The sequence below is a fragment of the Acartia tonsa genome, chromosome 6, assembly GCF_053477335.1.
Source record: "Acartia tonsa isolate MP-2025a chromosome 6, ASM5347733v1, whole genome shotgun sequence".
NCBI classification, from domain to species: domain Eukaryota; kingdom Metazoa; phylum Arthropoda; class Copepoda; order Calanoida; family Acartiidae; genus Acartia; species Acartia tonsa.
In genome coordinates this window covers 4,540,938-4,559,193 of record NC_137265.1, presented here as the reverse complement: position 1 = coordinate 4,559,193, position 18,256 = coordinate 4,540,938, and the positions used below count along the sequence as shown (strand labels likewise).

At 32.4% G+C, this 18,256-nt stretch overlaps 2 protein-coding genes across 4 annotated transcripts in view; both read right to left on the bottom strand.

The window, feature by feature from the left end:
* LOC145321616 (uncharacterized) overlaps positions 1 to 645 on the bottom strand; it is a 22,091-nt gene extending 21,446 nt beyond the window's left edge. For both annotated transcript variants that reach the window (XM_080163060.1, XM_080163061.1), the window contains exon 1: positions 505 to 645. The gene's annotated coding sequence lies outside the window, so the exon portion shown is untranslated. The remainder of the gene's footprint in view (positions 1 to 504) is intronic.
* On the bottom strand, positions 632 to 18,256 carry LOC145321618 (choline-phosphate cytidylyltransferase A-like). Of its 2 annotated transcripts, none has more exons than XM_080163064.1 (13): positions 18,199 to 18,256; positions 14,613 to 14,661; positions 13,474 to 13,558; positions 11,349 to 11,428; positions 8,155 to 8,222; positions 7,379 to 7,508; positions 6,855 to 6,964; positions 6,526 to 6,594; positions 5,926 to 5,995; positions 4,023 to 4,145; positions 3,694 to 3,747; positions 3,246 to 3,379; positions 632 to 2,977 (listed from the first exon to the last, which is right to left on the bottom strand). In XM_080163064.1, exons 3-13 carry the CDS (start codon positions 13,556 to 13,558, stop codon positions 2,911 to 2,913), a joined length of 990 nt encoding a protein of 329 aa, XP_080019190.1. In that variant the 5' UTR covers positions 14,613 to 14,661; positions 18,199 to 18,256; the 3' UTR covers positions 632 to 2,910. The 2 variants fall into 2 exon arrangements, with proteins under 2 accessions (XP_080019190.1, XP_080019191.1); XM_080163065.1 differs by having other exon boundaries at positions 3,694 to 3,751; positions 4,027 to 4,145.

The following is an 18,256-nucleotide window of genomic DNA, read 5'->3' as shown; positions in this document are numbered from 1 at the left end:
AAAAAATACGTTTATGTCAAGGAAATCATCGTTTTATATCCAAGGACAGCTACAGTATGTACTAATGTAGGTACCTCCTGTAACAGATGCGCATCTGGCAATAAGAATCCGAATTTTGATATGCTACTTGGCATTAGTAATCTTTGGTAGGTCTATTTTCCTAAAAATCGAACAAAAAGTTGAAAAAAATTACCGGCTAACGGCTTAGCCTATCAAGGATTACTCAAGCCAAGTTTCATAACGAAATTCGGATTTTAAGTGCCATTTGCGCATAGATTACGAGATGGTTGCATTAGCCCCCGCCCCCTCTTCTAATAAAAGGGGCCTGAACCTTCGTTACCCTTACCCTTGATGCAACATCCAGTGCCTTATAAAACCTAACCTAATAAAAAGTTAAGTAATAAACGAAGAACTTCCACCCACTCCTCATTTTATGAGGGTAGTCAGGGGTTTCTATGCTCAACAAGGAACCTCCATATAAAATCCAGAACGCAATCATTATACCTGTTCTTAATCTTTCTTCTTCTTAATATCACACTATCTATTGCAATCATAAATATTTATTTTTCAATAAAACTATTGCTAAGCTTGTAACAGCATTGTATACGCTTCAAATTATCCATTTTTACACCTGAAAATTATATATATACAGTTGAATTCTAAAATTTTTAAAATTTTGTGCATCAAAAAATAGTTTGCTTGATAATATTTGTGCATTTTTGTAGGGATACAAGGATTGTACAATGGAAGATTTATTAGGAACCGGTTCTCATCCATACGTAAAAACTATGTCTAGCATCGTATTGTATCCAGCTTTCAACGAATATAAAAATGTTCAATCATAAGATTAAAACCAGTTTTTTTAGCCCGCGCCTTCGGCACCTCGGGGCTAAAAAAAAACTGGTTTTAATCTTATAATTGTACATTCTATATCCGCGGAAAGCTGTTTATAGTACGATGCGAGAAATAACTATTATACATTAAACTTTTATATACTTTTTACTCTATATTGTTAGTCAGAATCCAGGTAGAGAGGAGACATTGAACTGTAAATTACACTGGTACCCAAAGTTTAATAACCATTTTATGTTATACTTTAAGTTTCTTTAGGTACTTCAATTGTATTTTGATTGGTTGGTTCTTAACTAGTAGTGTCCAAACTTATCATCATTTTAACAAACTAAAGGGGTAATTTTGTCCATCAATTAATTATTCATTGTCTTATTCCTTAATTATTAGATTTCTAGTATTAACAGTCAAATTATCTAATAAATGTATATATAAATTATATTATTCCATTGTATCATCCCTGAACTCCTAACAGTATATTTATTAACATGTAAAGTTGCATAATAAAGTCGATATATATGTTTTTACACTCATCACCCTTAAAGGGTTAAAATTTACACTTATTCATCCTCAAAGGGTTAAAAGCTTGTTTATCACATTTTTTAACAGTTAAAAAATTTTGTTGGCGGATTCTACTCAAGGTGCCTATTTGAGCAGAGAAACCCCTTCCCCCTACATTTTTAATATTATAAGAAAACCAAGAAGGGGGGGTTTAATGCTTGATAAACACTTTGAAGAAAAGCACCTTTAGTTTTTGTGTATCATTTCATCAAATTTAATAAAAATATTTAACAATTTTTAAATTAAATAATTTAATTATTCTTATCAAAATATTTTAATAATTTTTACTTTTTAAGCATAAACATTTGAAGTTTCATTAAATAAGCAATGAAATTAAAATCTTAAAGCAATTTAAAGAAGCTTTATTAACTTACTAATATTCCCGTATGGCTTCAAAACCGATTAATATCCGCTGAATTAAAACCGGATCTCTGCCATACTGAAAATACTGTATAGCATCGTATAACAGACAATTTTCTATAATTAAAAAACAAAAAATTATAAAATTAACAACTACCAACCAGTTTTGATAGCCTGGACCTTCGGCTCCTCGGGGCTAACAGAACTAACTTTAATCTTAATTTTTTATTTTAATATATGCGGAAAGCTGTCAATAATACGATGCGATAACTAGAACGGTGTTTAAAAGCTACTTTAACTAATATTGACTACTGCAAAAAAGCTATAATATATCATTATTACTGCTTTATTTTAATAAACTTTAATTTATTTAAAAATTAAATTTTAATTAGGTATAAAAAGCTCTATAAATATTAACTACATAACAAACTAATATTTTGCATAGTATATTCAAAATATAAATTTTCTTTACATTTACAAAATTTATTAGTAAAAGTCTACAGTTCATGGTAAAATGTTGCTGGTAACGATTATATCCAAAAATCTAAGAACTAACTTTGGAACGTATAGTTTATTTTACCATGAACTGCACCTGATCCAGATATTTTAAAGTATATCATTGGTTAAAAAAATTTATGGTATATTTCAAACACTCTCTACAAATATATCTATAACTGCGGTGGGTTCTTAAAACATAGATTCAAATCATATGCGACCTTGTTTTGTTTTTAATAATTGGGGATGTACATTCATCCATTTATCATCCATTATCTTATCCCTTAAGATGTTTTGTATTAGAATAATTTTGGTTGTACATCTACATATAAGTGGCAAATTCTCCAAATCTATTTTCAAGAACCCACCTCTGTATCATATAACAACATAGTCTAAACATAAACTGGTAATTTTTTCATTAAAGCATAAATCAGCTCTAAGGGCAAATCCTTTTATTATTCTAAGATTATAAATGTAATTGCCCTTAGAGCATTGGTGTAATTGCCTAAGAGCATTGATGTAATTGCCCTAAGAGCATTATGTAATTTCTCCAAGATCACTAGTGTAATTGCCCCAAGAGCTTTAGTTGCTCTAAGAGCATTAATATTGTTGCTCTTAGAGCCAAATGCTCTAAGAGCAAGGGCATTAATGATCATCTGAGGCAGCTGAGGGCGCTGGAGAGCCAGGTGGTGATGGCTGGGGTGATATGGCTCTGAAATATATAAAATTGTACTAAAAATTAACAAGTCAAGTTCATAGAGGGAAGAACATTGGACTGAAAATTAGACTGTTCCCAGAGGGTACGAAGGCCTGGGCTAACAAAACTGGTTATAATTTTAAGAATTTAATTTTAATATCCGTGGAAAAAATTCTGTAATATAATACTATAAATGATTTTTCAGTATAGCTGAGAATCTGTTCTAATTCAACGGATATTTAAAGGTTTTGAAGCCATACTGGAAACAGGTTTCTCTACTGACCTGACAAGACTGCTGTTCATAATCTCCTCAAAGGTTCTGCCGCCAAACATGGAGAGGAAGGAGCCGATAAGTTCCTTGCTCCTGTCCTCCCACTTGTGGATCCTCTCTGTCACGTCAGACTTTATCTCATCCACCTGCAGGATAACAGGAATAGTTAAGATAGGGTCCGATATTGTACAGTTGTTTTGTTCATACAAATTCTATTTTATCGAGTTTTACAAAAATTTAAAATAACGTGTAAAACATAGATTTAATAACAGATTTACATATAATTATCAAAAACGATATTTTTTGCCCTTTCCTGAAAGCTGTCAATAAGCATTTTAACTGCCATGTAATAAAACAAGCGCCATGGTTTAGAGAATCTACACACACCATTTCAGACTTCTATCTCTCTTAGTAGCTAAGAAAATCTTAAATTTGCTAGGTTGAAGAAAAAAGGAATTACCTTGTTCTGAAGTTTGTAACGTTGACCTTTGACAAAAGACAGATTCAAATCTTTTCTGTTGAAAAATCAACATATTATTAATTTATTTATATTCACATAAGTGCCCCTTCTGTAGATTAAAATCGTTTGTGGAAAAGTTTAAACACTGCTAAATTTGACACCCAAACAAGAATTAATAAAAGTCAAGTTTTCAACCCAATAAATGAAAAAGAAAGTTGTAAACATAAAAATTTGTGGACAAATTCCAATCCAATGTCCCCTCCCTCCCTAACTAAATTCTATGTATACAGGGAAGGCAAACAGAAGAAAATAGTTTTAAATATTGATTTCCTGGAGTATCCTCTGGCCAAATTTCTGCGGACATACGTATCATAATCTCTAACTATTCTTGACACAATATCAGATGTGGATACACCATCAGTCCTCTGGGTAGCTACAAACATGCCCTTCGCCTAGATAGATAGATAGATAAGGGGGGGGGGGGGTTTAATGCAACCATCTCGTAATCAATGATTAAATGGCACTTAGAATTCGAATTTCGATCAGAAATTTTGCATGAATAATCCTTGGTAGGTCTATTTTCCCTAAATCGAACAAAAAGTTGGAAAAGTAACGGCTAACGGCTCAGCTGTTTTACCATTTTATTACTATCTTAAGAGCAAAAAAGTCACGAAACCTATTTTCACATAATACTTTTTCTCACTCAAAAACCTTATCAAACAGTTCTAGCCGGTAGCTGTTGGTACTAGAAATTTAAAAATTGGTTATTTAACATGAATTAAACCAAAAATATGTTTTAAAAAGTTGATTCCTACGTAATTAATGATGAATTTGCCCTGAAAATAGGCAAAAAAACGTCTAAACGGCTGAGCCGCCAGCCGTTACTTTTCCAACTTTTTGTTCGATTTAGGGAAAATAGACCTACCAAGGATTATTCATGCAAAATTTCTGATCGAAATTCGAATTCTAAGTACCATTTAATCACTGATTACGAGATGGTTGCATTAACCCCCCCCCCTTAGATAGAACTAGATGATAAGATGAATAGATAGATAAACTGCCAGTTTTTGAAAGGTAATGTTAAGGTAGATAGACAGAAACATCATCAGTCCTATTGGTAGATAAAAACATGCCTTTATCCTGGATAGAAAGATAGATAGAAACACGACAGATACGAACATGCCATTAGATGAGATAGAAAATTAAAATTTGATAGGTAGATAAAAGGTAGAAAACTATCAGTTCTCTGGGAAGCAACGAACATGAAAGATAATAAATAGGTAGATAATTAGATAGATAGATAGATAAAAAACTAAGATTCTTCTGGATAGCTACAAACTTTCTCTAGGCCAAATAGAAAGTTAGATAGATAAGGGGGGGGGGGGTTTTAATGCAACCATCTCGTAATCAGTGAGCAAATGGCACTTAGAATTCGAATTTCCATCTATAATTTTGCATGAGTAATCCTTGGTAGGTCTATTTTCCCTAAATCGAACAAAAAGTTGGAAAAGTTACGGCTAACGGCTGGCGGCTCAGCTATTTTGCCATTTTTTTGATACTTATACTGCAAATTAGTCACGAAACCTCTCTCAACATAATACTCTTTTCTACTCCAAAACGCTATCAAACGGTTCTAGACGGTAGCTGTTGGTACTAGAAGTTTTAAAATTGGTTATTGCTATCATTTAACATGAATTAAACCAAAAATATGTTTTAAAAAGTCGATTCTTACGTAATTGATGATGGATTTACCCTGAAAATAGGCAAAAAACGACTGAACGGCTGAGCCGCTAGCCGTTACTTTTCCAACTTTTTGTTCGATTTAGGGAAAATAGACCTACCAAGGATTACTCATGCAAAAGTTCAGATCGAAATTCGAATTCTAAGTGTCATTTGCTCACTGATTACGAGATGGTTGCATTAAAAACCCCCCCCTTATATAGATAGATAGAAACATCATCAATCCTCTAATAATAAGATGGATAATTAGGTAGATAGATAAATCTGTAGGGCAGCTAGGATAATAGATAGAAAATATATAGTTAACTTTGGACAGATAGATATATAGATATATAGATAGACAGACAGTAAACTGTCTTTTTGTCCATAAAAATAGATAATGTATGAGAAATCTATCGATGTCAATAATATTACATAAAATTACCCTAAGATACGCTAAGTTTGCACAATTTAGACCCGGCCATTTCTGAGATCTTAAGGTGTAAGGATTACCTTGACGAAGGCGTACACATCATCCGCACTACCAATATTGTAAGGGGCCTCGTCGTGGGCTACAAAATCTGAGATGGAAATTTAAAATTTATACAATCCATTTAAAACAAGGATGACAACATCCATAAAAGCGAAGCTCTGAAACGGTAGGACAAACGGACATTAACACTTGTAGAGTGTCAGAACTGAATAATCAGAATATAAATGTAGGTAAGAGTCGAAGCAAAATTGTAAGTAAATTTGTTGAATAACTGCTTGATACAGGATAATGTTTATGGACATACTTACATTTTTAGTACTTGATTATAGAGTTGCTTCGCTTATGATATTGTACTTTGTTGTCTCAGGAATCAATATACCAAAAATCAGATCAGTCGGATAATTAGATCACATAAAAATTTGTTGTTAAAAAAAGTAAAAAAATCAACATGTTAGGTATATAAGTTAAATCTTTGTAAAAAAAGACATGGTAACAGAGAACCATATCGGTTCAGTAATAAGCGAGATTATTCAGTACATACACACACAGATATCCTGTTACTTTTAAAGATTATTTTTAATTTATTGATGAATATTTTACGCTTAATTGTATAAATTCCTATTTTGTTCTTGGCCAGAAAGTCTTCGTCCAAAACCCAAGGGGCATCTACTATCACCTCATCTACATATCTAAAATAAAACGAGTCCAAATACTCATCCTTGAGGCACTCCCCCCAAAAAAATGGTCAAGAACTGAATCTTATCTTTTGGCTCATAAACTTTGAGCACACTAATTGAATTTGGATTGATTGATTTAAACTTTTCAACCTTTGATTTTAATTACAGAAGGAGTCCTAAATTTGTTTATCATCATTAAGAATCTATCTAATTTTTTTCGTGTATTGTCTTATCCTTTAAGATCCCTGGGGTTAAACTTGTATATTGCTTACCTACAATGACGGATGGCCTCGTATCTTTCTGTATCAGACATTACTGTCTTGCCCTTCATACTGTGCGTTAGTTGGTCATTACAGCACCCCACCATTAGGTACACTTCACTCTAGATAGATAGATATACCTATAGTTAAGATAGTTATATATATATACCTATAGTTAGATAGATAGATAATGATATACCTATATAGCTAGATAGATAGATACACCTATAGTTAGTTAGGTAGATAGATACATTGTGGTATTAACTGTACAGGGATGTAGGGATAAGCTGAAAGAGGTTTTGTGATAAATCCGCTTAGTATACTGGTTTAATTGTCAGTTAGGCCAGTAACACGCATCAGCTGCGAGTTTTGCGACATTTACAAAACCATACAAAAGTGAACCACTCATTGCATTAATTACAGTATTACAGTCTATTGTACTTGAATAAACAGCTAATAATCCCAGCGGGATCCTAACCCCACAGATAATAATCCAAGCGGGATCTTATCCCTGGTGGGTCTAACCTAACCCTTACCTTTGGGAAAATATTCTTAGCTTGCATCATCTGCCGGGCATGACCTTGATGGAACAGGTCATAGATTCCATCCGCATAGACTCGAACTCGTCTCGGTGCCTCCCCGTTTTCTGCCATTTCTTTTGTTATCCTTTTAAATACAGTTTTACAATTGTAAGTTTTCCATTTTTTGGAAGCTTTACACAGGTTAATTTAAAAAAAACGAGAGAAAAAAATACAATTAGGTATATTAAACTTAGGTTCTAACTAGGGTTGGGCCGGATATCCGGCAGGATACCAGACATTGAAACTATCTGGACACCGTGTATCCGGCTGATTTCTAATGCCAGATATACGGTAATTTTCCGGATATCCGACGTTGGCCAGATATCCGGTATCCGGCAAAAAAAAGTATCTGGCCTAACCCTAGTTCTACCATGTTAATAAAGACTAGTGAGGGAGGATACATTAGACTGTAAATTATTGATTGGTTGGTTCAATCTAGCAGTGTCCAAAGTTTTCAAATAATATTAATCTTAAGTGGTAATTTTGTTTCTTATAATTGAGGGAGTATATATCTGTAATCAATTTGACGTGCCTTGTCTTATCCCTTAACATATCTCTGGAAAAGTGGTATGCTTACCTAATATTATAATCTACATTATCTCTCTCTTATTAACGATATTAATCTTTAGGGGTAATTTTGTTTCTTATAATTAAGGGTGTATATATATCTGTAATCAATTTGACGTGCCTTGTCTTATCCCTTAACATCTGTGGAAAAGTGATATGCTTACCTAATATTATAATCTACACTATCTCTCTCCGTATTAGCTTCTTCCATGTAACTAAGGGGCGCAGCCGACTGAAACAAACATGATATACAAGTTTAGATTAAGGCAAGAAAACTGTCACAGGGAAAAGTAGGTTGCGGGCAAAATTCGTAAAGGTGTGTGTTTTAAATTAAAAACAGTAGTAGAACGATAAAATGTCAACTTAAAAAAAAAATTCTGTCTATAGTTCTTTTCAATAAGAAATACATAATTTAGTGAATATTTTATAGTAAAACAACGTTTTTTACTTCAATTTTATTTATCTTTAACTTTAAGTTTCATGCTTTCGCAATCTTCAGAAAGATACTAATATTAGTGAATATTATCGTTTTACTACTATTTTTAAGCCTTAAAACACACACTTTTACGGATTTTAGGGTAATTACATGAACACATGAAAAAGTAACGGCTAGGTATTAAAAATATGTTTCAAAAGTTTAGTCCTACGTTTTAAATGACAGATTTGCCCTAAAAATAGCCAAAAAAAACCGGCTAAACAGCTGATCATGCTAAAGGGGTAGTTTCACGAAATGCATTTGAACTTAATTTAGTGAACCGCATATTTAATCCTGGTTAAATGGTTAAACTACATTTATATGGCATATATTTGAAAAAATTTCAATTTTCTACCACGTAGTTTTTAAAACATCAAGACTTGAAAATCGTCTTTTTAAATTGCATATATCACAAAAAGACAATTTTCAGGTCTTAATATTTTAAAAACTACGTGGTAGAAAATTGAATTCATTTCAAATATATGCTATTTAAATGTAGTTTACCCCATTAACTAAGAAAAAATATGCGGTTCACTAAATTAAGTTCAAATGCATTTCGTGAAACTACCCCTTTCATAACGAAATTTGGATTCTAAGTGCCAATTGCGCATTAATTACGAGATGGTTGCATTAACCCCCCCTCCCCTTAAGCTATTTGATTAGGGTAGCACCTGAATAAATCATGTTTTTAATATATAGAGTTGGAACTTAACCTAAAATGTAGAGGGAAACGTAAAGGGGGGGGGGGGGGTTAATGCAACCATCTCGTAATCAGTGAGCAAAGAGTTCGAATTTCGATCTGAAATTTTGCATGAGTGATCCTTGGTAGGTCTATTTTCCCTAAATCGAACAAAAAGATGGAAAAGTAACGGCTGGCGTAGGAATCAACTTTTTAAAACATATTTTTGGTTTAATTCATGTTAAATGATAGCAATAACCATTTTTTAAATTTCTAGTACCAGCTGCTAAAAGGCTAGAACCGGCTGAAAACGGCTGGGAGCGGCCAAAAGTATGAAGAGTAGATAGGGCTTGTAACATGTCTAGGGGTAGGTTTTTATGGGTGCTGAGCTCAAAAATACTACTAAATATAGTGGCGGCCAATCCATATGGCAGCTGAGTAACAGCTGCAGCTCAGCTAGGAGCGGCCAAGAGTAGAATGAGTAAATAGGGCTTGTAATGTGTCTTGGGGTAGGTTTTTATGGGTGCTGATCTCAAAAATGCTACATAAATAGTGGCGGCCAATTCATATGGCAGCAGGGTAACAGCTGCTGCTCAGGTGCGCGCGGCCAAGAGTATAATCAGTAGATAGAGCTTGGGAAGTGTCTAGGGATAGGTTTTTATGGGTGCTGATCTAAAAAATGCTACATAAATAGTGGCGGCCAATTCATATGGCAGCAGGACAACAGCTGCAGCTCAGCTGGGAGCGGCCAAGAGTAGAATGTGTACATAGGGCTTGTGACGTGTCCAGGGGTAGGTTTATTATGGGTGCTTAGCTCAAAAATACTACCAATAATAGTGGCGGCTCATTCATATGGCAGCTGGGTAACAGCTGCAGCTCAGCTGGGAGCGGTTAAGAGTACAATAAGTATATAAGGCTTGTGACGTGTCTAGGGGTAGGTTTATATGGGTGTTGAGCTCAAAAATACTACCAATAATAGTATGGGCCCATCCTTATGGCCGCTGGGTAACAGCTACAGCTGAACAGCAGCCGTTACCTTGCTGCCCTATAGAAAAAAACTTACACCCACTTATTACCTTGCTGCCCTATAGAAAAAACTTACACCCACTTAACACATCACAAGCTATGTATTAAACTTTTACTTTCATCTGTTGGTAACTGTTCTCAGCCATTTTTAGCTGTTTATCAACTAAATCAATTAATTGATAAGGTGTTGTTATTGATAATATAAAATGACAATTAAAGAAGTGTATTACCATTCATACTGAAATATTCAATAAGGGGGGGGGGGGAGTTTGTACACAGGAAATGAAATTCAGTATCAAATTTTGGGAGGGACGTGTGGGGTTGGTTTTATAGTTATCAATCTAATTCTTTTTGTAAAATCTCTTATATGCAGGGTGCCGGAGCCGTATAATTTTGATGCGGCTCCGGCTGAACTTAGTAACCAGTGTTTCGGAGCCGGGAGCAGCAACATTTTTGGTGGAGCCGGATCCGGTGCCGTATTTTTCGTTAAAAACGGCTCCGGCTCCAGATTAGCTAAAAATGGTTTTTTAAAGTAATATTATAATTTGGCAACGGTCTTTTTCCATATAATAAACTGAAAAACTATTGTTACTTAACAAATAGACACACATCCTTCTACTTTTATATAGCTTAAATCAAATAAAAGCAAAATATTTATTTTATCAAATTCAATAATGAACAAAAATTGATATATCAATTTTAAGGTAGGAGCCGGAGCCGCATCAAAATTAAACGGCTCCGACACCCTGTTAGTAACCATTACACATTTCATTTTTGGACTTTCCTTCTAGGGGCTTGTGGAGCAAGAGACCCCCCAAAACTAAGAATAGAAGTTCTGAGCTTATTTTTGAAGATATCAACCTGATTTTTTTTACAGAAAACTTTTTTTAAATAACTTAACTAAGTAACCATTACACATTTCATTTTGGGACTTTCCTTCTTGGGGCTTGTTGAGCAAGAGACCCCCCAAAACTAAGAACAGGAGTTCTGAGCTTATTTTTGAAGATATCAACCAACCTGATTTTTTCAAAGAAAACTTTTTAAAATAACTGAACTATGTAACCATTACACATTTCATTTTGGGACTTTCCTTCTAGGGGCTTGTGGAGCAAAAGACCCAGAAAACTAAGAATAGAAGCCTCTATGAGCGAAGTGGCTAGTAAAACATAAAAACTTACCACACTGCTACAAAGCTTCCTAATCTTGGCCTCGATTGGATCCAACGAATCAGCATCATTGTTGTTTACAGTTGACGATGCTAAAATCAGAAAATTAAAACTAAAATAGCTTTCTATTTGTATCAAAATCTGAAAATACATGTGAAGTTGAGTTTGGATTGAGGACGACCAAGCGCGAGGCGCGCTGAAACTAAGAGCTTTAGTTCATTACGACATTTGAATTTTTATTCAGGGGTTTCATAAGTTTTTTTTTGACTAAATAGCAACATTATCGAATATTTTAGAGGGGTGAAAAAGCTATTTCACTGTTAAAAAAAAGTGCTTGCACCACGGATCTTAGTGGATAAGACAAAGAACGATAAATTAATGTAAATAAATCCTTAATGATGATAAACAATGTTACCCCTACTGTAGATGAAAATCATTGGCGGACAAAATTTGGCCACTGCTACGAGGTTTAAAAATAGTATTAATTTAAGGCGAAATAACAATTGGGTACCAGTATAATCTACACTACAATGTCCTCTCCCTCCACATTTCATTTTCGGAAAGTTTATACTTTCTTGAATTCAATCTTTACGAGGAAGGTATTTTTGGAAAGGGGAAAATGTTTAGAAAACACCCATGTAAATTAGAAAATCCGCAAAAATCATTTTTAAAAGTTATTTACAAAACTTTGCAAAATTAATTTCATGCCTTAAATGACATATTTTTAAATAAATCTTTTTATAAAAGTTTTTCATTTATAAGTTAAGAGCATGCATTAGACAGAAAAATATCTTCAGAGTCAGTTTTTTCGCCTTATTTATGAAAAAAGGCAATTATTACATTTCATTACCTATAGAAAAATGCATATAAACAGAAATTATGATTTTAATTAAAGTCAACACAATAATTGATATAAAATCTATCATTTTAAATGTGAAAGTCAGATAAAGTATATAAAAAAAAGAGATCAAAAACTATAAAACAAGGTATATATTTTTTTCACTCTATCACTGACTAAAGAGCACTTTTAGGTTTGATTATAACCAAGGCAGCATATAAACACTCATTTTTAAAGGTAATTAAACAAAATGAATGCAATTATACAATTAAGCCAGTTTTATAATGCAGTACCTAAGCCTTTTTGTGGCTATTTTTTTGGTCGAAATTATTCTTTATTTCTATAATTAACTTGCTTAAAATCTAATGATTTGAAAATTCGTGATTAAGAACTTCATATTTACACTGTTTAGACATATAAATTTCAAAGAAAAAGATTAAATCCATTAAGTTTGAATAATATTTATTAATTTACATAAAAAAAAACGTTAAAACTATTAAAGATTTAAAAAAAAGATAAAAATAAGTAATTTTTACAAATCATTTTGTGTCGTCTTCATAAACTATCTCCCCTTATAACAATCGGTTTGGTAGATTTCATAATTATAAATAACCTTTGTTGAGCAAATACATGTTTTATTAAAATTATTTAAAAGAACGTGAAACAATTTTTTATTATTTTAATATAATTATTAGGTAACTATTCACCTAACATTTTGTTATTTCACTATTTTTCAAAACTCTTTTATTTTTGTTATCAATTTTATTTAACACAAAAAGCTCATAGAAAGTTGATAACCTTTATTTCTTGCTTTGTATTCTAATGAGCATTTTAAATGACTGAATTTTTTCAACTATACAGCATGCATGTTTGTGTCAATAATGAAGACATTACGGGTTTTTATCTACAAAAAGTTGCTTTAATTCAAGAAAAAAAATATAATCTTTCTAATAACTAATATGCACTATCATAGTTTTGAATATGTCTGTATTTTGGTTTCTAAAAAAGTACTATACCAACAAACATGCATGCCTGTGAATTAGTTTCAATATTAGTATTAAACAGGAAAAAGAAACTAAGTCGTCTTTTTAATTATAAGTTGTTATTTTTGGTGTAAGGTTTTTTTTAATGAAACTTTGTTGGATCTCGTATATGCGATTTCTGCGGATTTTCTGGTTGCCAGAAATAAAATCTACACATCTTTGTTAGGTAGATGGCATTTGTCTGGTTAAGATTGAATAAAAAAATCTTAGGTTTTTGTTTTTTTATAAGTGTGCCTCCCTGTTTATACGATTGTACCTGTAGTATTGACAAGATCTCCATTATTACTACTTCCCCCCTCGTCTTCTGAGGTCCTTTTTCGTTTTGTAGCACTTCGCGGCATCTAAAATAAGAATTGTTATCTATCGCATCGTATTATAAACAGCTTTCCGCGGATATTAAATTGAATAATTATAAGATTAAAATCAGTTTTGTTAGCACCGATAGGCCAAAGATCGGCTAATAAAACTGGTAATAATTTTATGGCTTTTATTTTAATATTTATGTAAAATACCTACCTACTGAAATTTACAATATTTAATTTAATGAAAAAGAAGGATAACAATATTAATAAAAGTTAAGCTCAAAAACTATTCCATATTTAATTGTCCCAAAATCATGATCATATAGGCCTACTTCTAAAGACATTATTATTAATATTAATCGCCCCGGGATTCAAAACTAAGTTAATCGGACAATTACAATAAACCAAGTTTGAAATCGATAATACAATTCCAACATGCCTAATTTAACGTTATAGGTTATTAGTTACGGACGGACCAGCGGACTAATAATAAATGTATACAGTATAAAGGGTGTAAAAAAATGCGACATTTAAGAAATGAAATTGCGCGGCTTGTGTAAATAGTAGAAAAATGCTACGCATACCGTTAGAACCGTTAAGAAGTCTATTTTTAGGAAATATAAAAACGATTCCTGTGCTACGCATAGTTTAGGAGCTACGTGTTAAAATGTCCCAACTGACTTAAACTTGACTTGCGAGTAAATTTTGGAACATTTTACCATCTGGCTCCTAGATTATTTGTAGCACAGGAACCGTTCTTATAAAAATACAGCTCATAGCAGTTCTAACGGTATGCATAACATTTTTACATTTGCACACCCTTTAGAATTATATCCATAGTTACATATCATATAGCTCATACCCCGTCTTTTCTTTTACTTTTTTATACTAACTGTTTTTTAATCTTTACATTTAAATATTATTCGCAGAAGGCTGTCTAAAATACGATGCGATAAATAACTATTAACATACATTGTTTGTGTAATGTAATTGAGTCAGCCTCATTTGGGCACGGTTTTTCAATGTATTCTAGTTTCGTTTACTGAGACGAAAAATATATTTAACAAAAAAATCTACAAAAAAAAAATTATACCTTTCTGTTTTATATAACTTGGTCACCACGCCTTCTGAGATATTACTGTTGTATAATTGATCAGTTTACTTTGTGTTCATATAGCAAATATACAAAACAAATTTTAGTATTTTTAAAAACAAGGATGACAACTTCCAAGAACAGCGAGGCTCCTAAAAATGTAGGGAGGGGAGAATGGACTGTAAATCTTACTGGTACCTAATTGTTCTAACATTAATTGACTTTAAAACTTTATTAAATCTTGATTGGTTGGTTCAAATCAAAATTTTCAACCACTAATTTAATTCTAAAGAGATCATTTTGTTTTTCATCATTAAGGATGAACCTCAATTTATCGTCCATTGTCTTATCCTTTAATATCTTTGGCAAAATCAAAATTACTTATAAGAACTCTATAAATAATAAAAGTAATAGTTGCTTTGCACCTGGTCTCTAGAGGACGGCGAAGGAGTTTAGGAAAATAGCATAAAACCACCCAACGACATTTAAAAAGCTTCCCTGAAAAGTTCAATAAATTTGGACTGGCAGTTTTCGAGATCGTTAGCTTCAATAGAAATAATATAGGATAATAAATGTGAAAAAGCTTCGTTCTTAATTGTTAATTTATTTGAAAGATAAGGGGCATTTTATCTCTAATTATTAATTTTCAGTATGGCGTCAAATCCAATTGATTTTTGCTGGATTAGAACCGCCTCTGCTGAGCCACACTGAAATATCATTTATCATATCGTATTGTAGATAATTTTCCACGAAAAATAAAATCAAAGAATTAATCCCGGTTTTATTGGCCAAGGCCTTTGGCCCCTCAGAGCCTACGAAACTTTTGATTTCTAATTTTACTACCCGCGGAAAACTGTCTATAATACAACGTGATTACAAGCTGGGTACTTTGAATCAAGGAAGTAGAGAAATATTAAATGTTATTGTAAACTGCAGGGATCTTAAGGGATAAGACGATAGACAATAAATTGATAGACACACAACATATTACAATAAACAAAATTAAACCTGTGTAGATTAGAATTTATGGAAAAGTTTGGACACTTTTAGTTTGTGCAACCCATTCAAGATTCAAGCCAACGAATGGAACAAAGTGTTTAACAAACTTTGGGGACTTGTATGATCTATATTTGATTCTCCACTCCCTCCCTGGCTTAAATGACTTTATTGCTAAAAGATAAAGATCTAATAATCAGATAAAAGTGGATTTTACTAGAAATAAATATAACAAACATATTTGTTATAAAATTATTATTCAAGTACGTACTTTAGGGTCTTAATTACATGACTACAGTTTTAAAATAAGAAGTATAAGTAGGCAACTAAAACTTTTAAATGATGAAATAAATGCAATAATTTTTTTTATTGCAAGGTTAACCTTATCTTATTTGCCTATTTAAAGGATTGAATAAACTGAAGGGATAAGACAATGGGTAATAAATTGTTGTATTGTATAACCCAGGTTAAAATATTCGGTTGAAAAGTTTGGACTTCTTTAGTTAAAACCAACCGTTCCAAGGTTGAATTAACGTAGGTACCCAAAATTTTAAGCTAAAGGATGTGAAAACGTGTTTATATGATTTTGGGGTTCTTATTTACAGTCCAATGTCCCCCAACTTTTATTAAAAATCATCGATAAATAACTAGTGGATGCTAATGAATATATATTATTACTTGGATGTTACACCAGATTTCATCTTTAATAAAGGGAAACTCGCACAGGGCTGAAATAACGATCTCTCCCCCCCCCCCTTTTGACCCATCCCCTCCTACTGGATGAACGAACTGGCCAATAAGTGAGTTCCATGTTAGTAAGCTAAAGGGGACTATCCACGAACGAGTGCACACGATTCTAAGTACCTTCCAGCATTGATCCTAAGTATTTTCTTTCAGAATATAATAGATCACCATATATCATTATTGTATTGACGAGAAAATTTATGTTTCACCATGTTTTTTTAGGTATTTTAATTAATTTATGAAGCTAAATCTTTTAATAAAATGGATATTTGATGATACATATGCGAATACTCCTGTTATATAGATTGTAAATTAATCCATATTAGCATTAATTTAAACATACATATGAGATATATTAAATGTGCTTTTGAATTTTTAAAATTTTTATCATTTGACAACATGGACAATTAAAGACACCCCGAACTCAACAAAACGTTTGATAGTATTTTGACTAAAAATGCTGGACTTATTTTTACTTTTCTTCAACTTGAAGTGGTGAAACATAAATTTTCTCGTCAATATATTAATTATTAAAAGTGACCTATTATATTTTGAAAGAAAATACTCAGGGTCAATGCTGGAAGGTACTTAGAATCACGTGCTCTTGTTCGTGGATAGTCCCCTTTGAATGCTAAATATTAAATAATGATCTTTGAGGGCAAACTTCAATTGCAATCAAACTTTTTCTCGTATTCATTCGAATCCGGTGGATAGGAACCGGTTCTCATCCATACGGAAAAAACTATGTCTAGCATCGTATTATATCCAGCTTTCTACGAATATAAAAATGTACAATTATAAGATTAAAACCAGTTTTTTTTAGCCGGTGCCTATGGCACCTCGGGGCTAAAAAACTAGTTTTAATCTTATAATTGTACTTTCTATATCCGCGGAAAGCCGTTTATAATACGATGTGATAAATAACTATTCTTATCTTTTAGAATGTTGATAGAAAAATTAAAATATAAAAACTTTATAGGTTCCCTTATTTTGCATTTGTCCACTGATAAGAAAATAAATAGAACTACTTTTAATTTTAATAATATTTTCTTAGACAATCAGGGGTGTATATTCTGCACAAGATTTATTTTTTTCCCCCTGATACAAAATTTTTTATTTTCCCCCCCCCTAGATTTTTCTTAAAAAGTTGGGGGAAAATAGAAAAATATTTAAAGAACTCTATATTTTATTTATTTTATCCCTCCTACCACACATTTTTTTAGTTTTTTTAACCAAGGAGGGGGGCGAAATGGAAAAAATGTTTTCAGTTTTCTTAATTTTTACATTTTTTTTCCCTCCAACCACTTATTTTTTATTTCCCCCCGCCCCCCCTTGAGCCGGGGATCCCATGCAGAATATACACCCCTGTAGACAATAGTCAGGTGATACCAAAAAAAATGTTTGCATAACAAAATATTTTTTTTGCAAGGAAATTAAAAAAGACAGGTATCGACGACGTTTTACTAACTAAATAAGGGATCAAAAGGAAAATATTTTTACTTAAATACCTAAGGAAAATATATTAGATACATTAAATGAAATTATCTTAAGAATCAAGTGTTGATTAATCCTGAAATCGTCGGTAGAGCAGAGACGAAATATTGAGTAGCTAAGGTTTGAGCAAATATACGCTAAATTGATGGTCGTCCCCCAAGGGTGATTAAAATGACCTATTTGGTATAATAAAAGGTTGACACTACCAGTTTAATCTAACCAATTAAAATAAAATAATAAAAACTAGTCCCTTAAGTATTTTAGCCAACGAATGAAAAAACAAAAATATAAAAGTCCTATGTAATTGTACCCTAACTCTCGGCAACAATGTAGAACTAAAACTGATTCCTGTGAAAATAAGACAAACTCTGCACCCAACCAACAAATATCTTTCTCTACATTATCAATCT